At 55.7% G+C, this 13,162-nt stretch overlaps 1 protein-coding gene across 3 annotated transcripts; it reads left to right on the top strand.

Moving 5' to 3' along the window:
- Nucleotides 1-2,048: 2,048 nt before the first annotated feature.
- Nucleotides 2,049-13,149, top strand: Mical1 (microtubule associated monooxygenase, calponin and LIM domain containing 1). Of its 3 annotated transcripts, XM_036169319.1 has the most exons (25): nucleotides 2,049-2,249; nucleotides 2,565-2,693; nucleotides 3,758-4,058; nucleotides 4,148-4,355; nucleotides 4,667-4,771; nucleotides 5,087-5,191; nucleotides 5,307-5,462; nucleotides 6,001-6,101; nucleotides 6,796-7,053; nucleotides 7,265-7,380; nucleotides 7,566-7,692; nucleotides 7,862-7,943; nucleotides 8,512-8,656; nucleotides 9,454-9,656; nucleotides 9,735-9,823; nucleotides 10,165-10,248; nucleotides 10,368-10,524; nucleotides 10,757-10,833; nucleotides 11,023-11,302; nucleotides 11,441-11,580; nucleotides 11,804-11,917; nucleotides 12,036-12,129; nucleotides 12,299-12,398; nucleotides 12,497-12,570; nucleotides 12,863-13,149. In XM_036169319.1, exons 3-25 carry the CDS (start codon nucleotides 3,801-3,803, stop codon nucleotides 13,009-13,011), a joined length of 3,222 nt encoding a protein of 1,073 aa, XP_036025212.1. In that variant the 5' UTR covers nucleotides 2,049-2,249; nucleotides 2,565-2,693; nucleotides 3,758-3,800; the 3' UTR covers nucleotides 13,012-13,149. The 3 variants fall into 3 exon arrangements, with proteins under 3 accessions (XP_036025212.1, XP_036025214.1, XP_036025211.1); XM_036169321.1 differs by lacking the exon at nucleotides 2,565-2,693 and having other exon boundaries at nucleotides 2,050-2,249; nucleotides 9,454-9,644; XM_036169318.1 differs by lacking the exon at nucleotides 2,565-2,693 and having other exon boundaries at nucleotides 2,050-2,249.
- Nucleotides 13,150-13,162: the final 13 nt, after the last annotated feature.

Here is a 13,162-nt window from a genome sequence, read left to right as displayed (position 1 = left end):
TCAAGGTCATATTATAAGACTGACACAGGGGTGCTGGAAGCTTGTTTTCTGGCTCAAAGCCCAGGAGATCAAAGGTTGGGAGGTGAGATAAGGAAGTGAGAATGGCCGCAGAGAGACAGAACATGGTCGGGGCACAAGAAAAGAGGATCCATCCCTAGTGGCTCAGGATTTTAACCTACGCAGCCCCTGGCACAATTCTTTACCAAAGCTATTAGGATGAGATTCTTTCAAATTGAATTTTCGTGTGCGGGTCATTTATTCTATTTGATACAATATAAACTACCCGTATGACTATGCCAATGATTATGCCAAACTACTTTAGTTCATATAAATACGCAATTGTGAATCATAACTCAAAATTCTAACAAGAAAAAAAATGCTTGTTCTATTCTGTGCATTTCTGGGGATCAGCAACATGGAATAAAAAAAAAAAAAACCAACAAACAAGGAAGATGAGTCATGAAAATGCCTCCATTTCGAGGTGAGAAGATGGAGATGTAGTGTCACATTGGCCTGGTGCAGGAATCAGACCAGACCTTCTGGATTCCAGACCACTGCATTCCCCAGGGCTCTGTGGCTCCACTCTGTGTCTTTAACTAGCATCAAGAAAAGCTAGGAGTCAGCAGGTTTTTAAGAGTCCAAGAACTCGTTCTATGACCTTTAAAAGACAGTGTTTACAATTTGTTGTTCACAGAGCTGCATAACCCTGAAGGTCTCTGAGGGAAGCTGGGCCTTTGTAAACAAGACTGGGTTGGCGTCCATCTGCTAATGAAAGAGAAAGGGATGATACTAAAAGCCTGCTGACCCGTTTATGGTGGGCCTTTTAGAGCATTTTTACACTGTGTGTTTAAGTGTGGGCGTGTCTGATGCTCTGCTCTGCAAATTTGTTCCAAGCCCAATGATGTCACACTCAAGAGCTAGAGTGGGCCCAGCTCGGAAGGAAGCTGCCCTTACTTCCTGAGTGTGTCCTCGCTGACTTGCCGGCATGTCCTGGCAGAGAGCTGGCATTTTCTTTCACTTCTCTCCTTTCTTATCAGCTGCAGCTGAGAGTGCCAGTGTTCAGGGCTTACTGGGTAGTCCAGGGTCTCTGGCCAAAATGCAAAAATGAGAATAAACACAGACACAAAAAGTCCTGGATCTCAGCTCCTTACGGTCCCTGGATCGCAGGAGGAGAGAGGTGGCCATTTCTTCCTAGGTTAAACACTTCTGGTGTAGCGATTTCACTTCCTCATAAGGCCATGGATTAACAGTTGGAATCCAGAAAGGTCTGCCTGGGTCTGCAGCTTATGCCATTGGCTGTTTCATCTGTGTGGGCATGAAGCCTCTGACCTTCAGTTAAGTAGACTTTGTCAACCCTCATTCAATAAATGAAAGCTGCTGTTTATTAACTTTAACTAAAGCTGCTTGATTTTGGATAATTCCTTTCACTCTGGTGACTGTTTCTTTATGGGGAATACTAAGAATCTGATTCCAACGTTTCTCAGCCTTGTCCGTGTCCTGAGTCTTCACCTTAGTTCTGAACCCTAAGATCTAGCGTCTCCCACACACCCCTTCCCTTCTGCCTTTCTTAGTTGAACATGCGCGCACACACACACACACACACACACACACACACACACACACACACACACACTCCTTCCTTGTTCCCTTATTTTGTGTACCTGGTTGAAAGATGCGGACCAGAACTTTTAAGCTTTGTCCTTAGCCTGAGCCATTAAGCCGGCGGACCTGTCCCAGGAGAGATGGACCCCGCAACTGGATCCTCAGTGGCGCCAGGGGTGTGGATTTCTTGGTGGGAGAGGTGTAGAGAGCTCAGACATCTGGCGCCACTCTCGGACCCTGCAGCTTCAACAAACTTCTTGCAAGAGGCTAGCGGCCGCTCCGCCAGCTCTCGAAGTGGCTTGCAGCTTGGTACCACCGGGGCGCACTCAGGCACGGTCACTCGGGGCCTTGCTTTCCCTGTCCCTGCCGGGCCAGACCGTTTGGAGGCCCCCCGGCAGCCCCGGGTGTAAGCAGAGCCACGCCCTGCAGCACCACCCTGCAGGCATGGGCGGGGCCCAGGGCTGTCCCAAGGGGAGGACTGCGGGGTAATGAAGTGCCGAGAAGCCTTCCGCTGTGTTCTGCGCTGGCGCTGCGGTCCAGACTCCTTAGAACTCTCCGGCTCCGTTCCCTGCGCCACCCCTTCCTTCGCCCTAGCCCTGGGACACCCTTCCGACAGGAAGCGGCTCTTCCAGCCCCAGAACCGCCGGGTAAGCAGTCCAGCGGTGCAAGCTGTACTTCCTCAGGACCGCTGGGCTGGGGGTGAGGGTGAGGATGGGGGTGGGGAGCGCTTCCGGAGAAATGGGCTGGTGCAGGCTAGGGAGCCACGCCTGGCTGGTTTGGCGGGTCCCCGTGCCGGCCCTGCCCAGACCAGCCCCTTTGTGCAGACTTGGCTGTCTGGAGTGTTGGGAGCTCCTCGGCCCCGCTGCCCCAAGGTCCAGCTAGCTCTCCATCCCTTTAGACGCTCCACCCATGGCACATCCTTGGTGCTGGTATTTCCAAGCTGGGTACCTTATTTCCTTTAGCAGAGGACGCTCCAACCTCCGAGACTCCCACTTCCAAGAGGGACTTCTGCCCTTTCTGAAGACCTACCCACTCGTGTCCTAGTGACCCGCGGTGGGCAACCTTTGCCTCCTCCTGCCGCGCCGGCAACGGTGGGGCTGCTAGGGGATGAGAGATCAGCCCACAAGGACCCATCCCCACTTCCACGCCTAACCTACCTAGCCCCGTCCCCTACCGAAAGCAACCCATCCCCCACACTCTTCACTTTTTCCGGTCGCAGCGTGGGAAATCCCTCCAAGAGCTCTCAAGCTGAGTGTGGGCTGGAGGGAAGGAAGGGGGTACAAAGGGAGGCCTTGTCTCCAGAGATTCCGAGGAGAGCGCACAGGAGCGCCGCCGGTGGGAGTGAGGCTTGGGGTCCATTGGATGCGAGGGTTCTCGGGAGGGGACGAGCTCAGCTGCTGCCCCCCCCCCCCCGCGCTCCTTCCCACAGCCCGTTGGAGCAGTGACAAGATCACAGGGGAAGTGCTTTGACCACAGTGAGTCAGAAGGTCTCGAGTCAAGACAGTGGCCACACTCTCAGGCTATTTGTGAGGGTAGTTTGGGTGGTGGGAAGGGGAACCTACGCTACCCGACTGTTGCCCCTTGTCAGGAGGCAAGCACCAGGAAAAGAACTTTGCCTTTGGTGAGAGGCACATCCCACAACCAGCGTGGCACTAAGTCCGCCAAAGGGCGCTGGCTTGCAGAGCCTTCGGGTGAAATGGGCGTGTGTCTGTGGAGCAGCTGCAGCCGCTTGGCGGTGCTCGCCCTCGTGGGTCTCCCAGAAGGGAGCCCTCCACCCCCTCCTCCTACCCCAGCAGCCAGCCGAGAAGCTGCCCCGTGCCCTACTTACAGGACCTAGGGAACACCCACTACAATCCCTGTCCCCTGGGCCTCAGAGCTCCCACACGATGGCTCCTGGGTGGCTGGACAGGAGGCTTCCTTAGCTCTTGTGCCTTGTGTACCCAGGACTACTGAGTTTTCATCCCCAAATTTGGCGAATTTCACTTGATAAGAGATTGCCGCTGTCTCTGGGGCAGATCACGGCCTGGGAGCGGGCTGGAAGCATAGCCAATCAGAGGTGGACCCTGCGCTCCCTTGTGACACCAGCCTGCCCTGCTGGCTCCTCCCTTTTCTTTTTCCCTCCCTCCAGCCTCCTTTCCTTTTCTTCTTTCCACAGCCACTGGGGTTTGCCCAGCTGCTCCTCTTGCCAGGGGCCCTACATGGCTTCAACGGCCTCTACCAATCCAGCACATGCCCACTTTGAGAGCTTTGTGCAGGCACAGCTGTGCCAGGATGTACTGAGCAGCTTTCAGGGGCTCTGTGAAGCCCTGGGACTGGAGCCTGGTGGGGGATTGCCCCAGTACCACAAGATCAAGGCCCAGCTCAACTACTGGAGCGCCAAGTCACTGTGGGCCAAGTTGGACAAGAGAGCAAGCCAGTCTGTGTACCAGCAAGGCCAGGCCTGTGCCAACACCAAGGTAGATCCCTGGAGTCTGGGAGGAGTTTGAGGAGGAGCGGGAGTCAGCAGGAGACAGGATGCTGCACCTGCCCGCTCTTGTGTTTACAGTGCCTGGTGGTGGGTGCTGGGCCTTGCGGGCTTCGAGCTGCTGTGGAGCTGGCGCTGCTGGGAGCCAGAGTGGTACTTGTGGAGAAGCGTACCAAGTTCTCTCGGCACAATGTGCTGCACCTCTGGCCCTTCACCATCCATGACCTTCGGGCGCTTGGGGCCAAAAAGTTCTATGGGCGCTTCTGTACTGGCACCCTGGACCACATCAGTAAGCACTTCATGGTGGGCCTCGGGTGGATGTGCCTGAGTCTAGAGGCAGGCCAATGGGAGACTGCAGAGCCAGACGACGGGGCGAGTGGACAAGACTCACTTTAACGGGGTGGCCTTTAAGACCCAGCTCTGACATCTGTAAATGGACCGCATAACCTGCTTGGCTTCCGAGCTGAGATGTTATCAGGTGTCTTCAGGGTGGTGTGGCCTTAGATAGGCACAGTGGTCTTTGAGGCCCCTAGCTCTGCACAGGCACACACCAGAGCTAGGGAAGCCATGAGTCTGTTCCCAGTGTCCTCCCACTTGCAGGCATCCGGCAGCTCCAGCTACTTCTACTGAAGGTGGCGTTACTGTTGGGGGTGGAAATTCACTGGGGCATCGCTTTCACTGGCCTCCAGCCCCCTCCCAGGAAGGGTGAGTACTTCTGTGCTCCTGGGAACCCCTACCCACTGAAGAGAGATCTGTACAGATGCTAACTGGGTCTGCGGGGGAGTCAGCTCTTCTCACAGTGAGGCCTGGGCAACCCTAGCCTCAGTCAGCATGCAAGTGGATGGGAAAGCATGGCTTTCCTCACCCGCCCTCTCCTTGGCTGCATGGGCTGACAAACAACCCCTTGCTACTTTCCAGCCTGTGGGGTCCTTTACCAATTTATTTTGTTTCTCTAGCCTGACCTGGGAGTGTAGGCCCCTCTGACTTCTACGCCTTTGTGGCTTTTATACTCTGTCCCAGGGAGTGGCTGGCATGCCCAGCTCCAGCCCAGTCCCCCAGCCCAACTGGCCAACTATGAATTTGATGTCCTCATCTCGGCTGCAGGGGGTAAATTCGTTCCTGAAGGTGAGTGATCCTTTTCCTCAAAAATAACAAGTTAATTAAAAAAAAAAAAATACCAGCATCCTAGGCTCCAGTGAGCCTTCCTGGAAGTGTTATCCCAACCTCCCCCTACCACTAGGCTTTACCATCCGAGAGATGCGTGGCAAACTGGCTATTGGCATCACAGTCAACTTTGTGAACGGGCGCACGGTGGAGGAGACTCAGGTGCCAGAGATCAGTGGTGTAGCCCGGATCTACAACCAGAAATTCTTCCAGAGTCTGCTCAAAGCCACAGGTCAGGGCCAACCCTCGAAGGCTTTCCCCTTCTTGCCGCACTTGCCTCTCACGCCCGCCCTTAGTCCAGGGAACCCACTCTTGTCGGTCCTTGTGGTCTCAGCAGCAAAAGAGAAGGGACTGTCCTCCCGGATCAAGCAGCTTTCACTCGGCGTGAAAGATCCTGGGGCTGTCTCTTAAATGCCTGGGTGTATGCTCTGTGCTCCTTCATCTGGAGTCTAAGAATGATGTAAGCCAAAACGGAGGTGGCTTTCGAGAGGATGCCATGTTGACTTTGGCTTTATACTGCCATGTGACCAAATGATACAGGCTTCCCAGCTGCCACTCCGCCTGAATTTCCCTCTTTGCTCCAAACTGCCACACCTCCTGGGCCAGGACAGATGGTTCTTAGTGCCACCAGATCTGTGTGTGGGACACTCACTGCGGCCTAAGCTGTGACTTCAGCTCTTAGAGGTCAGCTATGGATCGGGTGTTTAGAGAGGTAATCGATGCAGAGTCATCTGAAGACTCATCCTCTGGTCTCCGCTTTGTACCCCCAGGGATTGATCTGGAGAACATTGTGTACTACAAAGATGATACTCACTACTTTGTGATGACGGCCAAGAAACAGTGCCTGCTGCGGCTGGGGGTGCTGCTCCAGGTAGGGCCTGCACCCAGGCAGGAGGAGGCTGGGCCGGACACAGTCCAACCCTGGATATGGGTGGCCCCTGCCCTCTCCTGCCTGTCCAGGCAGTAACTGCACTCTGACACGCTCTTGCTCCCTGCTTGTATGTGCTGGTAGGAATCCTATTCTGGGCTAAACTTACAGATATGGTACACTACTCATGTGAGCTCCGGACAAGGGGAATTTTTTGTCTCTCTTCCTCTTGCTGGCTGTAAATTCCCAAGGCTTAGAATGATTCCTGATGAGTGGTTAAGCACCTAATATGTACGCACTGACTGGATGAAATAGATGCCTTCTGTGTGCTGAGCACCACACTGAGAGTTTGCTTTTCATTTTCTCATCCAGTTCGTACAAGTAAGTTGTATTGTTTCTGAATGCTGGACAAACCAGGGCTTCAATGATTTCAGGACAAAGTCTGTGACAGTAGTGGCATTGGGCTTCCTGGCAGAGCAGGGCTTGAGACCCTCAGCAGCAGAGCGAGTGTGAGAGGCAGCCTATTGGAATTCCATGCCCAGCCTTCATTTGCTGAGTAGTGTAGGCAGCCTCTCCCCTTTCAGGCCTCAGCAGGTGTATCTTCTGTACTGCAGGTCAGTCACCTGTAAAATGGTGTGGAGCTGGACATGTGGCTCGGCTCTCACAGGTCTCAGGTTCTGATCTCTTGGCCCTGTAGGACCTGCCAGAAACTGATCAGTTGCTGGGCCGTGACAATGTGGTACCCGAGGCTCTGCAGCACTTTGCCAGGGCAGCTGCTGATTTCGCCACCCATGGCAAGCTTGGGAAACTGGAGTTTGCTCAGGATGCACGTGGGCGGCCTGATGTGGCTGCCTTCGACTTCACAAGCATGATGCGGGCAGAGAGTTCTGCTCGTGTGCAAGAAAAACACGGTGCCCGCCTACTGCTGGGACTGGTGGGGGACTGCCTGGTGGAGGTGAGCATTTCAGGAGGTAGAGGGGTCCCGCAGTGGGGGAGGAAGCTCTCTTATAGGGAAAGGTCTTAAGCTGCTTATTTGGAGACGAGCTTAGGGGCCGCTTGGCAGAGGTGAAAGCTGTCTGGGGTGGAAAAGGGACTTCCCCCAAACTTGGGACACCTGGGACATACCCATTGGATTCTCATTGTTTCCTATTCCTCATACCCTACAGCCCTTCTGGCCTCTGGGCACTGGAGTGGCCCGGGGCTTCCTGGCAGCCTTCGACGCAGCCTGGATGGTGAAGCGGTGGGCAGAGGGTGCCAGGCCCCTAGAGGTGTTGGCTGAGCGGTGAGTTCTGGGTTCAGAGACTAGCACAGTCAGGGCAGACGTGATTTGGGACAAGGGTCAGGAAGAAGGGGCAGGAGATACTGAAGAATGGATGGAGGCATGGGACTACAAGAAAGCCCTGGCAGTCCCTGAGGGGTGGGTGCTGACAGCTTCCCTCTGCCCCTACCTTCCACCACCACCCCTAGTGAGAGCTTGTACCAGCTTCTGTCACAAACATCCCCAGAGAACATGCATCGAAATGTAGCCCAGTATGGGTTGGACCCTGCCACCCGATACCCCAACCTGAACCTCCGGGCTGTAACCCCCAACCAGGTCAGACCTCTTTACCCCTGCCCTCCCACCCATCTTCCCAGACCAACTCCTTTTCCCATGCCAGGTCTCCCCTACTCAGTGGCTGCCCCAGTGGGGTAGGAAGGCTCCTCCCCCTGGGCTGAAGGGGCAGGTGGTCCTCTGCCTTGAAACTGAGAAGAAGTTGCCTTAGGTACAAGACCTGTATGACGTGATGGACAAGGAGCATGCGCAGAGGAAGAACGACAAGACAGATGCGGGGAAGGTAACTACAGGTGAGCGGGCCTTCCCCGGGCCAGCGGGCGGTCAGCAGCGGGCCTTCCCCGGGCCAGCGGGCAGTCAGCAGCGGGCCTTCCCCCGGCCAGCAGGCAGTCAGCATGCTGCAGTGTCGGGACAGAGCCCGCACTGGAAAGCTTGTTTTGTGGATGCTTTGGGGTTCAATGGGCTGGGGTGGGGTGGAGGCGCCACAGAGCTTGGGCAGCAGCTGTGTGCCAGTGTGGAAGCAGCTCAGTAGTATCCATGGCCACGGCACCAGCCATGCTGAGCAGCCACAGCTGCGCCATGCTGTTCCAGCTCCTTCCAGCCTGCAGTGGGTGTAAACCCAAACCACCTGTTCCTCGGGCCTGAGCTATCCTGCCTGTTTACCGCTCTGGCTTTTATGTGGCTACAGTGGCCGCTCATTATTGTTGCCCAACTGTGTGTAAGAAGGAAGGGACTTTTTATAAAATAGAATGGTAAGAAGGAGGTGCTGCTGGGCCTGCGCACTCATCTGACGGCCCAGCTTTGACACGCCCAGCAGCAGCAGGTGTGGGCCTTGGGCACAGCATGGCTCTGCTCTCTTAGGGTCAGCAGGCACCGAGGAACTCCTGTACTGGTGCCAGGAGCGGACAGCCGGCTTTCCTGGAGTCCACGTCACCGACTTCTCTTCCTCGTGGACTGACGGACTGGCTCTGTGTGCCCTGGTGCACCGCCTGCAGCCGGGCCTGCTGTGAGTCGTGCCTCCCTCCTGTGCCCAGCCCTCCCCTCTACTGCATGGTGAGAAGATGCTGTCCAGGAGTGGGCAGCCCATGGAGTGCCAGCTGCACCTGTTACTTCACCTCCCAAAGGCGGTATTCCAGCCTGGCCTGCTCACCAGCCTGGCAGAGCCTTCTCAAATCCACTGCATCCAGACAGGAAAGTCAGAAGCCATGGGAGACTGGGATAGAGTGCAGTGGAGAGCACATTTGCTTAGCATGAGTGAAACCTTGGTTCACACACACACACACACACACACACACACACACACACACACACTCAACTGTTAGATGTGATGGCAATAATCACAGCACTTTGGAAGCAGAAGCAGGTGGATCACTGTAAATCTGAGGCCCATCTTAGCCACACAGTAGCAGTCCAGACCTCCTGGAACCCCCACTCATCTTCCCAAGTCAACTCTTCCCTGCTGCTCCTGGGGGTCAGTGCTACCACAGGAGGGCTCCTCCCTGTGGGGTAAGGGGCTCAGTGGTCAGCTTCCTTGAGACAAAGAGGGGCTGGCTGCCTTAGGTATGTAGATACAACATGTGGCCAAGGAGCCTGTGCAAAGGGACAGGGACGAGGTGAGAGAATAAAAAAAGTGTGGAGAGGCTCGTTATCGGGGTATGGAAACTTTAAAAAAAAAAAAAAAAACTACACAAAAAGGACACGGTGTACATAAGCACCAGCGAAGAAGCCGCCTTCAGGCGCTCACCTCCCTTTGCCTGTCCTGCCGCCTGGTCTTTCATTGGCATCTCATCTGATGCTCCACAGGGAACCCTCAGAGCTGCAGGGCATGGGAGCCCTGGAAGCCACCAGCTGGGCACTGAAGGTAGCACAGCACGAGCTGGGCATCACCCCAGTGGTATCTGCACAGGCAGTAGTGGCGGGCAGTGACCCGCTGGGCCTCATCGCCTACCTCAGCCACTTCCACAGTGCCTTCAAGAACGTGCCGCAGAGCTCAAGTGAGCTGGAGGGTAGGTGGGCAGGAGAGGGGCGGGAGGGAAGGGCCCACCCCTGGGGGAGGGTGGCTGACAACTGGACTCTGCCGCCAGGCCCCGTCGGCCAGGCTCCTTCTGGGACCCCCAATGCTATACTTTTCCTTGGCAAACTCCAGAGGACCCTACAGCGGACACGGGCCAAGGTGAGGAGTCTAAGCATGGTTGAGTCTGGAGAGGGGGTACCCAGTGAGGTTCCCAGGATGGTAGAGGGGTACATTCTAAGTGAGGGAGGTCAGAGCTGGACTCACACTGTGCTCATAGCCCTGGGACTTGTTTCAGGACCACAGGGAGGATGCTAGTGACAAGCAGCTATCCTTGCCGGAAATGCAGACTAGGGTAGCACAGGCCAGCACCGCTTCCCTGCTCACCTCCATGGCCGGTTCTGCAGCCCGTCTCCATGTCTAGGGTTACTTCTTCCCTTCCAGCCTTTTCTGTCTGGACACAGCCATTCCCCTGCTCACGCTACCTGGGTGTTCCTTCTTAGGTAGAGGCTGAGACTCCAAGTACTGAGGAGCCCCCTGTCTCTGAGCCCAGTGTACCCCCAGCACTGCCATCAGAAAACCAGGAGGTAAGATCTAGAGCCCTTTCTGCACAAGCCTCCAAGGGTGGGGAAGGCTACAGGGGAACGGAAGGCCTTGGCGGTTGGCCCTGGGTCCAGCTGATCCTGTATCCTGGGGTTCTGTGCAGGCTGGGGCAGAGGATTTGTGTGAACTTTGTGGGAAGCACCTCTACATCCTGGAACGCTTCTGTGTGGATGGCCATTTCTTCCATCGGGACTGCTTCCGCTGCCATGCCTGTGAGGCCACCTTGTGGCCAGGTGGCTATGGACAACATCTAGGAGATGGTAAGAGAGCCTGGGAGCTGCTGCAGGGAATTGGTGCTTTCTTCAGGACAAGGAGCTTGGGGGTGAGGACGGGGAGTGGGGCTGGACATTAGGTGGAAACAGGCTCTCAGCCCCCTCCAAAGCTTTACGTGTGGAGTCCTAAGAAATTACTGCAAGCTGCTCTTGCAGCCTCTCCCTTCCCTCTGAGTCCCTGGGCAGTGGGCTGATGCCTGGCCTCTTCTACCCTTCTTAGGACATTTCTACTGTCTCCAGCACCTGCCCCAGGAGGGCCAAAAGGAGGCTGACAGGGATGGAAGTCCAGAGAACCAGGTTAAAAACAAAAAAACGATCCCTCTGTGGAACGGGATGTGGGAAGAGGCAGGTCACCCCAGATCAGTGGACTTTGCAGGCAGTAAATGAATGCTGTCCCCCACTGAAGGATTCTTGGATCCAGAGCACTGCCTGGCAATGTCCACTAGATAGGGTCCATGACCTGACCATAGATGGTGGCTTTTCCAGGAGCTCCCTACACCAGATGATAATAGCACACAGCCAGGCCCCCCCTCGCCTCCTGTATCTCCTGCAAAGAGGGTCAGCCCAGTCCCAAGCCCCAGCCAGCCTACCCGTCGGCTGATCCGCCTCTCTAGCTTAGAGCGCCTGCGGCTGTCCTCATTGGCAATTATCCCTGGCCCAGGAACAGAGCCTCCACCCAAGCCCCCACGAAGCTGCTCCGCCTTGGCCCGCCAGGCTCTGGAGGGCAGCTTTATGGGCTGGGGTGTGCCAGTCCAAGCACCGCAAGGTAGGTGCTCTCCCTACAGATGTGCTCATCTGGGAGGCTGCAGGGAGGAAGGGGTCCTAGAATTTCTGCCATGGGGATTCTGGGAAATAGAAACAGGTCACTGGACTCCCAAGCCATATCTCCCTCTCCTCTGCTCAGTTCCTGAAGCCACAGAGAAGATGGAAGAAAATCCCTTTTCCAATGAGGAGGAGGAGGAGGAGGAGGAGGAGGAGGAGGAGGAGGAGGAGGAGGAAGAAGAAGAGGAGGAAGAGGTGCCTTTGGAGGTAGACTTAGAGCAGGTAAGTAGCAGGAAGCCAGCTGCCCGCTCTGCCCAAGCCAGAAGGCATCAGCCAGGTGTTTCCCACCCCACTACAGAAGCACCAAGAGTCCGCACCCAGTTGGACTGACTTGCCTCTAAGTATCATATTTACCCATTTCCACCCCAGTTTTCCATCTTTCCAGTCTCCTCCATTCCTAACCAGGGGTCAGAGCTCATTGCTGACTGGCCCAACCTTCTCACAGACTCTGCTGACCTTGGCCAAGAACTCAGGTGCCATGACTAAGTACCCGACGTGGTATCGAACCCTCATGCGCCGTGCTAAAGAGGAGGAGATGAAGAGGTTTTGCAAGGCCCAGGTGAGCAGCAGAGCCCCAGGCCCTGCCAGAGCTTGGCCGGGGTCAGTGGGCTGAGCGCAGAGAGCCTCCAGCACTCTGTTCTTGAGCAATCCGAGGCATCCTGTCTTAAAACTCGCAGGCCATCCAGAGAAGACTGAATGAGATTGAGGCTGCTGTGAGGGAGCTGGAGACCGAAGGCACAAGGCTGGAGCTGGCCTTGAGGAGTCAGAGCAGTGAGTAAAGACGGGAGAGTGGCTTGCTGGCACATACATCTCTCTGGCTCCTGGCGTCATGTTCAGCCCTCAGCAATCCCTGGACCAGTGGATGTGCCACACGGCTGACAGCCATAACAGCCCTTTTCCCCTGGATCCTGACACCTCTTCCACTTCTTTTCCTTACCAGGCTCTCCAGAACAGCAAAAGAAACTCTGGCTAGATCAGCTGCTCCAGCTCATTCAGGAAAAAAACAGCCTCGTGACCGAAGAGGCTGAGCTCATGATCACGTAAGGCCAGGGGGTGGTGACATGGTATGTGAGCCAGGTCCCGTCCCTGTGAGTAGTACCCTGCTTAGCTGTGCTTCTGCAATCTCCGGTCTCTCCAGGGTTCAGGAGCTGGACCTGGAGGAGAAGCAGTGGCAGCTGGACCAGGAGCTGCGAGGCTACATGAATCGGGAAGGTCTGTGGGTTGTCTCTTGACCTTGGATACTGACAAGTAACAGGCCTCTGGCCTCTGGCCTGCTGAGACAAGTGAGGAGGAAGCCCAAGGACGTAATCCCGAGCCTCCACTCTCCCCCGGTCAGGGCTGCGCAATCGGCTTTTGTGCAGCATCTCCTAGGGACCACCAGTGGACCAAACCTAAGTCTGAACTCTCAACAACCACAGCCGGGTTATAGAAACCACGCAGCCTGCGCTAGCTCAATCCTGTCTTCAGGCTCCCTGCCCAGGTCCCTGTTCTCTTCTCCCTCCAGAAACCTTGAAGACAGAGGCCGATCGTCAGTCTGAGGACCAGATCCTGAGGAAGCTGCTGGATGTGGTGAACCAGCGGGATGCCCTCATCCGCTTCCAGGAGGAAAGAAGGCTCAGTGAGATGGCTTCAGAGACGGGGGCCCAGGGCTAGAAGGTGGTTGGCTCTAGGCCTGCCTCCCTGCCCTGGAAGCAAGACATCTCCTCATCCAAGGGCAGTACCTCGGCCATCTGGACTGCCTAGTCAGATATTTCGCTGTTCAAAATAAAAGTACTATGGCCATGAACAGGGTTTATGCTATGTT

Source organism: Onychomys torridus, chromosome 19, assembly GCF_903995425.1.
Source record: "Onychomys torridus chromosome 19, mOncTor1.1, whole genome shotgun sequence".
NCBI classification, from domain to species: domain Eukaryota; kingdom Metazoa; phylum Chordata; class Mammalia; order Rodentia; family Cricetidae; genus Onychomys; species Onychomys torridus.
Note: the sequence above shows the minus strand (reverse complement) of the source record. Positions and strands in the feature narration are given on the sequence as shown.

Excerpts from the sequence above, each read along its gene's own strand:
- Mical1 (XM_036169319.1), top strand. The coding sequence starts at position 3,801 with ATGGCTTCAACGGCCTCTACCAATCCAGCACATGCCCACTTTGAGAGC. Across the intron at positions 6,102-6,795 it reads GGCTGGGGGTGCTGCTCCAG|GACCTGCCAGAAACTGATCA; the intron begins GTAGGGCCTGCA and ends TTGGCCCTGTAG. Across the intron at positions 9,824-10,164 it reads TACAGCGGACACGGGCCAAG|GTAGAGGCTGAGACTCCAAG; the intron begins GTGAGGAGTCTA and ends GTTCCTTCTTAG.